Source organism: Chrysemys picta, chromosome 2 (genome assembly GCF_011386835.1).
Source record: "Chrysemys picta bellii isolate R12L10 chromosome 2, ASM1138683v2, whole genome shotgun sequence".
Classification (NCBI taxonomy): Eukaryota; Metazoa; Chordata; order Testudines; family Emydidae; genus Chrysemys; species Chrysemys picta.
The window spans coordinates 245,018,484-245,033,959 of NC_088792.1; the positions used below are offsets into that span (position 1 = coordinate 245,018,484).

The 15,476-nt window shown below is 44.0% G+C and overlaps 1 protein-coding gene across 5 annotated transcripts in view; it reads left to right on the forward strand.

The window, feature by feature from the left end:
- The first annotated feature begins 1,454 nt into the window (after positions 1-1,454).
- Positions 1,455-15,476, forward strand: part of RIPK2 (receptor interacting serine/threonine kinase 2) — a 38,115-nt gene continuing 24,093 nt past the window's right edge. The window contains exons 1-2 of one of the 5 annotated variants that reach the window (XM_065585866.1): positions 1,455-1,947; positions 9,155-9,308. In XM_065585866.1, the coding sequence (XP_065441938.1) occupies positions 1,751-1,947; positions 9,155-9,308 (351 nt within the window). In that variant the 5' untranslated portion in view covers positions 1,455-1,750. Of the gene's footprint in view, positions 1,948-2,048; positions 2,203-7,286; positions 7,926-9,154; positions 9,309-15,476 lie in introns of those variants that run through there. The other 4 variants (XM_065585864.1, XM_065585867.1, XM_065585865.1 and 1 more) reach the window with 4 other exon arrangements.

Sequence of the window (15,476 nt, forward strand, 5' to 3'; positions counted from 1 at the left end):
AACTACCTTTATATTTTTTCTCTGACATAAAGTACAAGTGGAAGTGAGATTCAGAAAAACTCAACAACCCACAGCTTTCAGTTACTGACTTTCATTTCTCAGTATTTGCATAGTGGAAATGAAGATTTTATTCTGTTGATGTTCTTATACCACACCCATTACCATACCTGAGCAACTGAAGGAGGCAAAGAGAAGAACTTTTAGTATTAGGGCACTCAGCACAAGTTACTTAATAAGGTTAGTGAGCTTTATGTTTGCAGCAGCTCAACATGCAGAAAGTCGCTGAAAGTGACAAGGAAGAGTTCACGCTCGTGGGTCCACTGACTCTTCCCAAACGCATCACCTCTAAAATCACTTTGAAAGTAAGCACTTACCCGATTTTTCCTGATCTAAAGCCCACTTGCAAGGCAACAAAAGTAACAAAAAAGGCTGTCAAGGAAAAACGGCAAATTGCAACGTTTTAATAGATTTTATTGAGCAAAGGCTTTATGCGCCGGCTTTCCTTCACTTTGCCATACCTTATGAATAGCGTTGTAGAGAAAGAACTGCGGATTCTTTAAAAGTTTTGTTTCAAATGTTTCCTTCCGAACAGCGCACTCCTCCCTTGCTTGGCATTTACACGTCATCAAAACCAGTTACAAGACAGTAACACCCTTGCCACTGATACTTATGACAGTTACCAAAATGTTGCTACAATAATGACGCGCTTGAGCTGTAGTGCTCACCTCGCTTGTATTCCGAGAAAGGACGTGGGAAAGCGGACAGCACCAGACACTGATCCACTCGCTCTCCCCTCCCGCAAGCCCACCCTTCCGCGCTCGCTCCCAGCCCCAGCCAGCCGGCCGGCCCGTGCGGGGTTTCACGCACCGCTCTGGCTCAGACTTCCCTGACTACAAGCCGCCGATTTCCGGGAAGGGTGAGGGCTCCCGCGCTGCCGCCGCCGTCTCCGTCGAGAGCAACTGAGATTGGAGGGTGCCTGTGTGTGCTGCTCCCTGGAGGAGGCCAGCCTGGGGGCGGCGCTCGGGCCCCGGCGCTCTCCGAGGCTCCTGTCCCCAGCGACTGGGGCTCCCCTTACTTTTGATCTTTGAAGATCTGGTGTGCGCGCCTATCCCCCTCTCTCAGCCCAGGCTGCTAGGAGGCTCCCCGCGTGCGATGATGCTTCTGGGGGGCTCTGGTGGCTGCAAGAAGAAGAGCCCGGAGACGGGGAAGCCGGGGGACGAATTCTAGCCGCTAGCGGCTACGCTCGGAGCCAGGAAGGGGCTGAAACCGCAGCCCGCTTTGTCGCTGGAGGGGGGTTAGGGGGAAGTCCCGGCGGCTGGAGGCGGGGCTAAGGGGGCTGTGGGGAGGTCCCTGCGGCCGGAGGGGGGCTAAGGGGTCTGGGAGGCTGTGGGGAAGTCCCGGCGGCTGGAGGAGAATAGGGGGCGGTGGGTACATAGACGGGGGTTTTTAGCGGGACCCCCGACGAGGCTGGCGGCGCGGGGCTAGTGGTGGGGGGAGAGGCGAGGCCGGCCAGGGGGCGCTCGGGACACGTCCCCGCGCCCTTTGCTGGTGCGTGGGGGTAGGGAGAGGCCGGAGCCAGCCAGCCCGGAACCCGGCTTCCTGCGAGTCCCTCTGGCGGCGTCCCGGAGCCAGCCAACCCGGAACGCGGCTTCCTGCGAGTCCTTCTGGCGGCCTCCCGGAGCCGCCTCCCAGCCCTAGTCAGCGGGGCAGCAGCCGGGTCGTGTCGGCGGCCGCGGGGCCTGGCGCCACGATGAGCAGCGGGGTCGGCGGCGGCGGCGGCGGCTCGTCCCGCAGCATTAACTGCGCGCTGCCCACCATCCCCTCCAGCAAGCTGCCCGACCTGTGCTTCCTCAGCCGGGGCGCCTACGGCACCGTGTCCTCGGCGCGCCACGCCGACTGGAGGGTCCCGGTGGCCGTCAAGTGCCTGCAGGGGCCGCTGCTAGACAGGTAACTGGGGCGCGCGTGCGGGGCCGGCGAGTTTTGTTCCTGACTCTTTCCCAACCCCCACAACGGGTCCTTCCCTCCCCCACAGGGATCCCCTGCCGCCCAGTCTGGTCCAGGGAGCGCCTCCGGGGCTGCCAGTCCCCCTGCATCCATGGCCCCGAACCTTCTCCCTGCCGGGAACCAGCGGGTGCTGCTCGCAGACTCGCCCCGGGAGCTGATCCTACCTTAATCTTTCCGTGGCTTTGGCCCACTTCAAAGGTCTGGCTTGTTTGCCCGTGTTCCCCATGAAGGGTAATGGGAGCTAGTGGCTACTCTTCGAGGGCCCAGGGCTGTGAGGTATTGAGCGCTTTTTCGGCCCCAGTGAGGTCAAGAGCAAGGATCAGGATGAGATGGAATGTGTATAGTGCGAGCAGATGACCCTGCCAGTGTGCCCAGTCTGACCTACAGAACCCCTGCTTATTTCAGCCCTCCACTTCCTCTTAATGATAACCATTTATAGAGAAGTAGCACATGGAGGCCCACATCTTCCCCATTGTTGCAGCCACTGCCTAAACACATAGTGAGAAGCAAGGAAAGCCCTGCCCCAAATCGTTTACAATCTGGTTTAATCAGAAGTGAGTGTGCTGACTGTGCTGAATTGCTTGGTGGAGTTTATGATGATACAGGTTTCAGAGTGGTAGCCGTGTTAGTCTGTATCAGCAAAAATAAGAAGGAGTCTTTGTGGCACCTTAGAGACTAACAAATGTATTTGGGCATAAGCTTTCATGGGCTAAAAACCACTTCATCAGATGAATGGAGTGAAAAATACAGGAAGAAGAATATATATTGTAGCACATGAAAAGATGGGAGTTGTCTTACCAAGTTGGGGGGTCAGTGCTAACGAGCCAATTCAATTAAGGTGGAAACAGCCTATTCTCAACAGTTGACAAATGTTGAATACCAATGGAAGTAAAATTACTTTTGTAGTGCTAACGAGGCCAATGCAATCAAGGTGGCCCGTTTCCAGCAGTTAACAAGAAGGTGTGAGTATCAGCAGAGGGGGAAATTACTTTTTGTAGTGACCCATCCACTCCCAGTCTTTATTCAGGCCTAATTTGATGGTGTCCAGTTTGCAAATTAATTCCAGTTCTGCCGTTTCTCATTGGAGTCTGTTTTTGAAGCTTTTTTGTTGAAGAATTGCCACTTTTAAGTCTGTTATTGTGTGTCCAGGGAGATTGAAGTAGTCTCCTACTGGTTTTTGCATCGGACAAAGTGAGCATTCACCCACAAAAGCTTATGCTCCAATACATCTGTTAGTCTTAAAGGTGCCCCAGGACTCTGTGTTGCTTTTTACAGATCCAGACTAACATGGCTACCCCTCTGATACTTGGTTTTTAAATGTTACAATTCTTGATGTCTGATTTGTGTCCATTTATTCTTTTGCATAGAGACTGTCCAGTTTGGCCAATGTACATGGCAGAGGGGCATTGCTAGCACGTGATGACATATATCACATTGGTAGATGTGCAGGTGAATGAGCCCCTGATGGTGTGACTGATATGATTAGGTCCTATGATGGTGTCCCTTGAATAGCTATGCAGACAGAGTTGACATCGGGATTTGTTGCAGGGATTGGTTCCTGGGTTAGTGTTTTTGTTGTGTGATATGTAGTTGCTGATGAGTATTTGCTTCAGACTGGGGAGCTGTCTGTAAGTGAGGACTGGCCTGTCTCCCAAAGTATGTGAGAGTGAGGGATCGTCCTTCAGGATAGGTTGTAGATCCTTGATGATGCGCTGGAGAGGTTTTAGTTGGAGGCGGTAGGTGATGGCTAGTGGCATTCTGTTACTTTCTTTGTTGGGCCTGTCCTGTAGTAGGTGACTTCTGGGTACCCTTCTGGCTCTGTCAACCTGTTTCTTCACTTCACCAGGTAGGTACTGTAGTTTTGAGAACGCTTGATAGAGATCCTATAGGTGTTTGTCTCTGTCTGAGGGATTGGAGCAAATGCAGTTGTATCTTAGAGCTTGGCTGTAGACAATGGATCATGTGATGTGGTCTGGATGAAAGCTGGAGGCCTGTAGGTAAGTATAGGGGTCAGTAGGTTTCCGATACAGGGTGGTGTTTATGTGACCATCGCTTATTTGCACTGCAGTGTCCAGGAAGTGGATCTCTTGTGTGGACTGGTCCAGGCTGAGTTTGATGGTGGGATGGAAATTGTTGAAATCCTGGTGGAATTCCTCAAGGGCCTCCTTCCCATGTGTCCAGATGATGAAGATGTTATCAATGTAGTGCAAGTAGAGTAGGGGCGCTAGGGGACGAGAGCTGAGGAAGCGTTGTTCTAAGTCAGCCATAAAAATGTTGGCATACTGTGGGGCCATGCGGGTACCCATAGCAGTGCCGCTGACCTGAAGGTATAAATTATCCCCAAATCTGAAATAATTGTGGGTGAGGACAAAGTCTCAAAGTTCAGCCACCAGGTTTGCCGTGACATTATTGGGGAAACTGTTCCTGATAGCTTGTAGTCCATCTTTGTGTGGAATGTTGGTGTAGAGAGCTTCTACATCCATAGTGGCTAGGATGGTGTTTTCTGGAAGATCACCAATGATGGTACAGTTACTTGCTAATAGGAGGTCATCAAATCCATTTTAATTTGTATATCAGCCTCCCCTGTGTTCCAGATGCATTCATTGGCTGACAGTATATCCTCATGAACTTTTAAAATAGTGTTTTCATGTACAATGAAGTTGTGATTTTTAGCACTGGAAAACAAATTCCAAAGGGTGACAACTCCAAATATTTCAATGTAGCTCTCTCAATCAGAAGTTGATCGGAGTAATGATCATTGTCTTTATCTTTGACAACAGAACGTTGACCAAGTTATGTCAAAAAAGCCAGTTCTTTAAAATTATTTTTTAAAATTGAATTGCCAAATTCAAAATACTGATCTTTGAGTTTTTCCTATTTCAGCTACTGAAGAGTAGTGGCTGCTGAGAGAAGGTGTTTATTGGTATTAGTCTTGGCATCCCCAAGAGTAAATGTAAGGCTTTCAAAAAGATGAGAAATCATTCTGCTGAGATTAGACAAAATTTAGCAAAGAAAGGAACTCCAAATGCTGCTAAGTAATATGGTAAATTTTAAAATATAAGGACAAGTTGTTTAGTATCTTGTTATTCGAACTCTTTTGCTTCTCATCGACCAGGTGTAAATATGCTTTATTGTTGCCTTGGAAAACTTACAGCCATGAAGCATCAGATTCTCAACCAATTTTGTGGCAGAACTCTTATTCAGGTCTTCATCCTTTCTACCTGACCACTACAATTCTCTTCTTTTAATGTCTCCTTCAATTCCACATCATCCAAAATGAGCTGTCTCATCCTATCAACTTTCCTAGAAATAAGTACACATCACTTCCTCCCTCTAGAAATTTACACTGGTTTCCTGTTTACATCAGAGTCCAGTACAGAATGAATATTCCTTGTGGAGTTAGGCTGGGTAAACCCCTACTCGTATCTCTCTGATTTAGTCATTTATGGATTTTTCAGATTTTTCTCCATACTTCAAACTGCTTTTTAATTTTCATTTTCTATAGTGTCTAATAGCAAGATCCTGCCTTCTTGCAACATCAGGAACAACTCCTGCTTCTCTATACCTATTTGACTTCAAGGTCTGATGGCTACACTTCTTTTCTAAAGACCCTATTATGTCTCACAGGTCTATAGATTCTAACCTTCTCTGTAACAAAATCTAATCTTAGTTTCCAAAACACTCCCTTTTCCCCTCCAGAACTTAATGGGCTCTTACCCTTTAAGGCAGTGGCTCTCAACCTTTCCAGACTACTGTACCCCTTTCAGGAGTCTGATTTCTCTTTCATACCCCCAAGTTTCACCACACTTAAACTAGTTGCTTACAAAATCAAACATAAAAATACAAAAGTGTCCCATCACACTATTACTGAAAAATTGCTTATTTTCTCATTTTTACCATATAATTATAAAATAAATTAATTGGAATGTAAGTATTTTACTTACATTTCAGTATATAATATATAGAGGAGTATAAACAAGTTATTGTCTGTATGAAATTTTAGTTTCTACTAACTTTGCTAGTACTTTTTATATAACCTGTTGTAAAACTAGGGGTACATCTTCACGTACAACTGAAAAGCATCTCCTGTGGGTGGTGTTGCTTTTGATGTCTTTCAGCCTTTGGTGATATTTCTTTATTTGATAAGCAACATTGGAAAATTTTCTTGGTAACCAAAAATAGTTAATTTGAGCCATTTCTCTTTTCCCCTCTTTGGATAATTATGTTTTCACTGAATGTGTTTATCTTAACTTGTATTTTCCTAGAGTGCACTGGTGTCTGCTCAGTCGAAGAAGCTAGAAACCTTTTGAATTCCATTAGCTTTGGCTCATTAGAAGAATATGGAAATTCCCCCACTTTATACTAAACAAGAAATGGATATAATTGAAAATTCCCATTTGTAGTTATAGTGGTACCACTATATGCCAAAAATACAAGGAGATACTAATTGTCACTAGAGTGATAAATTTGGAAATGTTAATGGCACCCACTGTATTACCCATGTTTCAATTATTATAGAAATACACCCAAGAGTATAAATACCAGAAAGACAACCTGCCACAGCAAGGCACAATTATTCTTTCTAAAAAAATTAATTCCTGTTGTGGCATATCTATCAATGCTACTGTGTAGTAAAACATAACCCGACTGGTTTACAAGAATTAGTAGGGGAAGCAAAAGTGGATGGGAACCTCGGAGGCAGTGACCATGACATGGTTGAGTTCAGGATCCTGACACAAGGAAGAAAGGAGAGTAGCAGAATATGGACCCTGGACTTCAGAAAAGCAGACTTTGACCCCCTCAGGGAACTGATGGGCAGGATCCCCTGGGAGAATAACATGAGGGGGAAAGGAGTCCAGGAGAACTGGCTGTATTTTAAAGAATCCTTATTGAGGTTGCAGGAAAAAAACATCCCGATGTGTAGAAAGAATAGTAAATATGGCAGGCGACCAGCTTGGCTAAACAGTGAAATCCTTGCTGATCTTAAATGCAAAAAAGAAGCTTACAAGAAGTGGAAGATTGGACAAATGACCAGGGAAGAGTATAAAAATATTGCTCAGGCATGCAGGAGTGAAATCAGGAAGGCCAAATCACACTTGGAGTTGCAGCTAGCAAGAGATGTTAAGAATAACAAAAAGGGTTTCTTCCGGTATGTTAGCAACAAGAAGAAAGTCAAGGAAAGTGTGGGCCCCTTACTGAATGAGGGAGGCAACCTAGTGACCGAGGATGTGAAAAAAGCTAATGTACTCAATGATTTTTTTGTCTCTGTCTTCATGAACAAGGTCAGCTCCCAGACTGCTGCACTGGGCAGCACAGTATGGGGGGAAGGCGACCAGCCCTCTGTGGAGAAAGAAGTGGTTCGGGACTATTTAGAAAAACTTTGATGAGCACAAGTCCATGGGGCCGGATGCGCTGCATCCGAGGGTGCTAAAGGAGTTGGCGGATGTGATTGCAGAGCCTTTGGCCATTATCTTTGAAAACTCATGGCAATCGGGGGAGGTCCCGGATGACTGGAAAAAGGCTAATGTAGTGCCCATCTTTAAAAAAGGGAAGGAGGAGGATCCGGGGAACTACAGGCCAGTCAGCCTCACCTCAGTCCCTGGAAAAATCATGGAACAGGTCCTCAAGGAATCAATTCTGAAGCACCTAGAGGAGAGGATGCCTGACTAACCTAATTGCCTTCTATGAGGAGATAATGGGTCTGTGGATGAGGGGAAAGCAGTGGATGTGTTATTCCTTGACTTTAGCAAAGCTTTTGATACGGTCTCCCACAGTATTCTTGCCAGCAAGTTAAAGAAGTATGGGCTGGATGAATGGACTATAAGGTGGATAGAAAGCTGGCTAGATCGTCGGGCTCAACGGGTAGTGATCAATAGCTCCATGTCTAGTTGGCAGCCAGTATCAAGTGGAGTGCCCCAAAGGTCGGTCCTGGGGCCGGTTTTGTTCAATATCTTCATTAATAATCTGGAGGATGGCGTGGACTGCACTCTCAGCAAGTTTGCAGATGACACTAAACTGGGAGGAGTAGTAGATATGCTGGAGGGTAGGGATAGGATACAGAGGGACCTAGACAAATTAGAGGATTGGGCCAAAAGAAATCTGCTGAGGTTCAACAAGGACAAGTGCAGAGTCCTGCACTTAGGACGGAAGAATCTCGTTCACTGTTACAGACTAGGGACCGAGTGGCTAGGCAGCAGTTCTGCAGAAAAGGACCTAGGGGTCACAGTGGACGAGAAGCTGGATATGAGTCAACAGTGCGCCCTTGTTGCCAAGAAGGCTAACGGCATTTGGGGCTCTATAAGTAGGGGCATTGCCAGCAGATCGAGGGACATGATCATTCCCCTCTATTCGACATTGGTGAGGCCTCATCTGGAGTACTGTGTCCAGTTTTGGGCCCCACACTACAAGAAGGATGTGGAAAAATTGGAAAGAGTTCAGCGGAGGGCAACGAAAATGATTAGGGGTCTGGAGCGCATGAGTTATGAGGAGAGGCTGAGGGAACTGGGATTGTTTAGTCTGCGGAAGAGAAGAATGAGGGGGGATTTGATAGCTGCTTTCAACTACCTGAAAGGGAGTTCCAAAGAGGATGGATCTAGACTGTTGTCAGTGGTACCAGGTGACAGAACAAAGAATAATGGTCTCAAGTTGCAGTGGGGGAGGTTTAGATTGGATATTAGGAAAAACTTTTTTCACTAGGAGGGTGGTGAAGCACTGGAATGGGTTACCTAGGGAGGTGGTGGAATCTCCTTCCTTAGAGGTTTTTAAGGTCAGGCTTGACAAAGCCCTGGCTGGGATGATTTAGTTGGGGATTGGTCCTGCTTTGAGCAGGGGGTTGGACTAGATGACCTCTTGAGGTCCCTTCCAACCCTGATATTCTATGATTCTATGAGATGTATTTGCATCTATAGATAGTAATCTGTTGTGAAGCATTTTGTGATAATTGTATACAACAGTCCAGTAAAAAATAAATTGTAGTGCTGTCAATGTTTTCGTATAGTGAGATCTTAATTTTGTAAAGCTAATTCAGTGCACCTTTCATCTGCTTATTTCTTTTCTTACCTTAAAAGGAAACATAATATATTTAAATTAACTAAATCATAATTGCATGTTTCTTAGCACTGATTTAGTTATTTAATTTTTTTTCTTGCAGTGAAAGAACCAATCTCTTAAAAGAAGCAGAGATTTTACACAAAGCCAGGTTCAGTTACATTCTACCAATTTTGGGAATTTGCAATGAGCCTGAATTTCTGGGAATAGTGACTGAATACATGACAAATGGCTCATTAAACCAACTTTTGCATGCGGTAAGTGTATAGTGTTTTTCTAAAGCCTTTTGTGTGTCACTTCTAGTTGTTGTTGTTAAATGGTCTGTTTTGCGTGCGTGAGGAAATTTAGTAAACATTTTTTAATGGAAAAAAATATTGGGCCCTAGCCTGCAATTTACTCTGCTCAGGCAGACTGCGACATCTATGAAGAGCCCCTTTAAAGTCAGTGGGGCCTTGTCTGGGTACAGCGGTCTACCCCCATTAAGACAGTTGCAGTATTTGGGGCTTTAGAGAAATTACAAGGAAATGAATGGTGAGTTAAAAACAATCAGCTGTGATTTGCAAGTAATTAGAAATTCAATGAGAGCTCAAATAGCTGTACTCATTTCTGTACTGGTTTCAGAATCTCTGCCCTTTCCTGTGCATCCATGCATTTATTCATTACTCCTGGGGGAATCCTGCGCCACTGCACATGTGCAGAATTCATGCCCTCCTCTCTGCTCCTCACCCCCCCGTCAGATTTTTTTTCTCCGCAGAATATAGATTCTGCTGGAGAGGCTCTGCAGTTATGCCTTTCGGCTACCAGGGGCTGCTACGGCACCAGAAGAGAGGGTAGTCAGCTGGCAGCTGCGTTCCTTACAGCAGCACCAGTTGAGGAGGCACGGGTGGGACAGAGTATGGCACAGAGGGTTGCTAGGGGTCACAGAATGGGGTTCAGAAGAGCTGATGGGGCAGGGGTAGGAAACAGACTGGGACGCAGGCTCAGGAGCTAGTATAGTGACAGCTTTGAGGCAGGGGCACGGGGGTTGCATGGCCACATGGGGACAGGGCGTAGGGGACATACGGAGACGGGGGCAGATGTGCCTGACTGATTGGAGAGGCTAGGGGTCAGCCAAGGTCTGCATGGGGGAGGCTCCCCAACTCCCTAACAATCCCTCCCTTTCCCCCCCCACCTCCTGAAAAAACCCTTTCCATACTTCTACCACCCACACCAACAACCGTCCAGGTTCACTCCCAGGCTCTTTCCCTCTCTCTCTGTTCCTCCATTACCCCCGACTTCCCCAAGCCTTTGCACTGCTTCTGAGGGGTGTGGGAAATACGTTTCTGTAGTGTAGTTTAAATGAATTACTCAATGTTCTGTTTTTATATGCCTAGTAAGTAATCTACTTGTCAAAAAATCAGTTCCTGAATTTTGTTGTTGTTGTCTGTATCACTACAGACATACTTCCTGAGAGGTATTTTGAAATAAATTACCAAAATAATTGAAACTGGTGTGGTTATATTGTGTTATTTTGACAAAATAAAATATCCAGAATTTTAAAATATTGTGCACAGAGTTTTAATTTTTTGGTGTAGAATTTAATTATTTTTTTGGCAGGAGTAATTCATTCATGTGAATAATGTGCATTCATTTTCTTTTTACTGTGAATAGTCTTTTAAAAGAAGACTATGACTCAAACTGGTAAGTCAGAAATTGCAAAACTAAAACAGGCATGTCTTTCAGGCACTCAGTTGTGCTTTTATAAAATGAAGGATTGAACTTCCATATTAGTTTGTGAAACATACCCACAAAAGCTGAGAAATTCAATCATAACATTTTTAAAAGATAGTGTTTGTGTTTAGTTTTAGTGTAGTCTAGCATCACTGGGAGGCAGTATTGTCTGATGGACAGGGCATTCGATTAGGACTTAGAGGACCTTGGTTCTCTTTTTGCAACTGGCGCTGGCCTGCTGGGTGACCTTGGACATGTCATTTCATCTGTTCCTCTGCTTTCCCATTTATAAAATGGGGATATTATATTGTCTTTACTAGGAAGACCTCTCTTCTTGGAATATTGTGTATTGTTTTCTGTAGCCACAAGTAGAAGTTTTCTTTTTCCTCTTGGCGAGCTTGATTTGTTGGAGCACAAAACATTGAATAATGGACACTTTCTGGAACTTTGATGTAAATTGTATTGTTATAATCCTTTCCAGAACTTGTGCCCATTCTGTCAGGCTTTTGGTTGCCCTCTTTTGATAATATAAAACCTTTACCATCTCTGCATATATCATTGGCATTTGGTAGCCCAGAATATAGTAATATACGTTCAGTTGACAAAAGGTATTTGTCTCATTTCCCTTAGGCCTAGTATATCTAGTTTATATCTGTCAATTTCTGTTATTTGGACCACTTTTCTAGGCTTATATAGTGTTCACATATAAGAGGGGTAGCACTCCCTAGACACATTTCCCCCTCCCCCCTCCTCCAGGTCCCACTGTCCTTCGTTTACTCTCTGCTCCCCCAGTGGCTGCCCTTAGGGGAGTTTTCTGGGAGTAATTGCTCCCTGGCAGAGGGTTGGTTCTTCTTTATCCCTGCCCCTTGTTAGAGGAGGGTCTGGCTGAAACAGTAGTCAGCCTCTCAGACAGTCCCTGGATAGGTCTTTACAGGCTCAGTTTCTGAAAGTTTATTGGGCCTACATAAGGTTAATATCCCCCACCCTTCTTTCTGGGGTGTGTTACTTGGCTGTCAGCCGGAGTGGCTCTTTTCTGTGACTGTCTGTTCCTCACCCAGCCTGCCTCGGTTACTCACAGCCTCTTCCTGGTCACCGCCCCTTCCTATGGTAGGCTTCCCCTAATAAGCCCCTTCTCCTCCAGGAACAGGTGCACCTCATTGGAGCAGCACAGGCCCAGAGGATCTCGTTAGCCTCCTTGCAGCCAGTAGAAGGGTACGTACCTTCACACCGCACATTCTGCATACCAATTTCGGAGAGAGAAAATTCATCAGCAGAGTAGCTTCCTTGTGTGTTTGGCCATTTCACGCCATTATCTCTCGTAAGTCTATTTGAATGGAGTTGAGTTCGATTGAGTTTGTGAACTGAGGGGTAGTGCAGATTTCTCTAACAACTTTGTTTCTTACAGTAGTGGCTTACTACGGTAGCAAGTGGGCCGGTGGACTGCTTTAAGTTTGGCTCTTACCCTTTGACCTAGACATGAATGCTAAAGTAGGGAGCAATAACACTGTCAGGGAAGCTATTTTATGGAAACAAGGCATCAATGGAAAGAAAGTGGCAAAGTGTTTGCTGATTTTTGTGGAACAAATGGCCTGATCATTGGAGGAAATATTTTCCTTCACTGTAGTATTACTAAGATAACTTGGAGGTCACCAGGTCACAGAACAGGGAACCAAATGGATCACATTACAATGTGGCTCAAATGAAGAAGAACGTTAGAAGATGTACATAGAAGGAACGGGGCAGATATGGGGACAGACCATGCATTAGTGGTAGATATTTTGAGAATAAAAATAAAGATGTCATATAGTGAAGCTGCCAAAGAAAGAAAACCTCAGTGTAAAAACTGGAGGGGCATAGAACGGATCTCTCACAGGTATTTACATGTATTATTCTAGGCAAAATAAAGAAATCAGTGCATAAGAACAGCCATACTGGATTAGACCAATGGTCTATCTAGCCCGATATCCTGTTTTCCAACAGTGGCCAATGCCAGATACTTAAGAGGGAATGAACAGAACAGGCAGTAATTCATCCCCTGTCGTCCACTCCCTCTTTCTGGCAATCAGAGGCTAATAATACCCAGAGCATGGGGTTGCATCCTTGACCATCTTGGCTAATCGCCAATGATGGACCCATTCTCCATGAATTTTTCTAGTTCTTTTTTTAACTTCATTATAGTCTTAGGTTGACACTGTGTTGTGTGAAGTACTTCCTTGTTTGCTTTAAACCTGCTGCTTATCAATGTCATTGGGTGACCGCTGGTTCTTGTGTTATGTGAAGGGGTAAATAACATTTCGTTATTCACTTTCTCCACAGTCATGATTTCATAGACCTTGACCATATCCCCCCTTAGTTATCTCTTTTCCAAGCTGAAAAGTCCCAGTCTTTTTAATTTCTCTTCATATGGAAGCTGGTCCATACCCCTAATCATTTTTGTTGCCTTTCTCTGTACCTTTCCCAATCCTAATATATCTTTTTGAGATGGGGTGACCAGAACTACAGGCAGTATTCAAGGTCTGGATGCGCCATGAATTTAAATAGTGGTGTTATGATTTTGTGTTTTATTATCTATCCCTTTCGCAATGGTCCCTAACGTTCTGTAATTTTTTTTTTTTTTGACTGAGGCTGCCCATTGAGCGGATGTTTTCAGAGAACTATCCATGATGACTCCAAGATCTCTTTCTTGAGTGTAACAGCTAATTTAGATACCACCATTTGTATGTATTCTTGTATGTTTTCCAATGTGCATTATTTTGCATTTATCAATGTGGAATTTCATCTGCCATTTTGTTGCCCAGTCACCCAGTTTTGTGAGGTCCCTTTGTAACTCTTCACAGTGTGCTTTGGACTTACCTTGAGTAATTTTGTATCATCTGCAGAATTTGCCACCTCCCCATTTTACCACCTTTTCCAGATCATTTATGAATATGTTGAGCAGCGCTGGATCCCTGCCAGACATCTCTATTTACCTCTCTCCATTCTGAAATCTGTCCATTTATTCCTACCCTTTGTTTTCTATCTTTTAGCCAGTTACTGATCCATGAGAGGCCCTTCCCTCTTATCCCATGACTGCTTATTTTTCTTAAGAGCCTTTGGTGAGAGACCTGGTCAAAGGCTTTCTGAAAATCTAAATATACTATACCCAATAGATCCCTCTTGTCCACATGCTTGTTGACCCCCTCAAATAATTCTAGTTGATTGGTGAGGCATGACTTCCTTTTACAAAAGCCATGTTGACTCTTCCCCAACAAAGTGTATTTATGTATGTGTCTGATAATTCAGTTATTTACTATAGTTTCACCCAATTTGTGAGATACTGAAGTTAGACTTACCGGCCTGTAATTGCCAGGATAGCCTCTGTATCCTTTTTTAAAAATTGGTGTAACTTTACTATCCTCCTGTCATCTGGTACAGAAACTGATTTAAATGATAGGTTACATACCACAGTTAGTAGTTCTGCAATTTCATATTTCAGTTCCTTCAGAATTCTTGGGTGAATACTATCTCGTTCTGGTGACTTATTACTATTTAGTAGGACTATCCATTAGTCGCAGTTAACTCAAGCAATTAATTCCAAACAAATTAACTCAATTAAAAATATTAATCGCACTGTTAAACAATAATAAAATGCCAATTTGTTTTTTAATAAATATTTTTCTACATTTTCAAATATATTAATTTCAGTTACAACACAGAATACAAAGTGTACAGTGACATTTTATATATTTGATTACAAATATTTGCACTGTAAAAGAAACAAATAGTATTTTTCAATTCACCTCATACAAGTACTGTAGTGCAATCTCTATCATGAATGTGCAATTTACAAATATAGAATTGTTACATAACTGCACTCAAAAATCCTAAAAATTTTAGAGCCTACAAGTCCACTCAATCCTGTTTCTTGTTCAGTCAATCACTAAGACAAACAAGTTTGTTTACATTTATGGGAGATAACGCTGCCTGCTTTTTATTTACAATGTCACCTGAAAGTGAGAACGGGTGTTTTAGCTCTTAGCCGGGGTTGCACAGTATTTACATCAGATATGCTAAACGTTTGTATGCCCCTTCATGTTTTGACCACCATTCCAGAGGACATGCTTCCATGCTGATGACTCTCGTTTAAAAAAAAAAATGTGTTAATTAAATTTGACTGAACTCCTTGGAGGAGAATTGTAAGTCTCCTGCTCCATGATTTTACCTGGGTTCTGCCATATATTTTGTGTTATGGCAGTCTCGGATGATGACCCAACGTACGTTGTTCGATTTAAGAACACTTTCATTGCAGATTTGACAAAATGCAAAGATGGTATTAATATGAGATTTCTAAAGATAGCTACAGCACTCAACCCAAAGTTTAAGAATCTGAAATGCCTTCCAAAAATCTGAGAGACGAAGTGTAGAACATGCTATCAGAAGTCTTAAAAGAGCAACACTCCGATTTGGAAACTACAGAACCAGAACTACCAAAAAAGAAAAATCAACCTTCTATTGGTGGCATCTGATTCAGATGATGATAATGCACGTGCGTCGGTCTGTACTGCTTTGGATCATTATCAAGCAGAACCTGCCAGCAGCATGAAAGCATGTCCTCTGGAATGGTAGTTGAAGCAGGAAGGGGTATTTAGCAAATCTGGCACATAAATATCTTGCAATGCCGGCTACAACAATACACTTTGTAGTCTGTGTTGTAATTTAAATCAATATATTTGAAA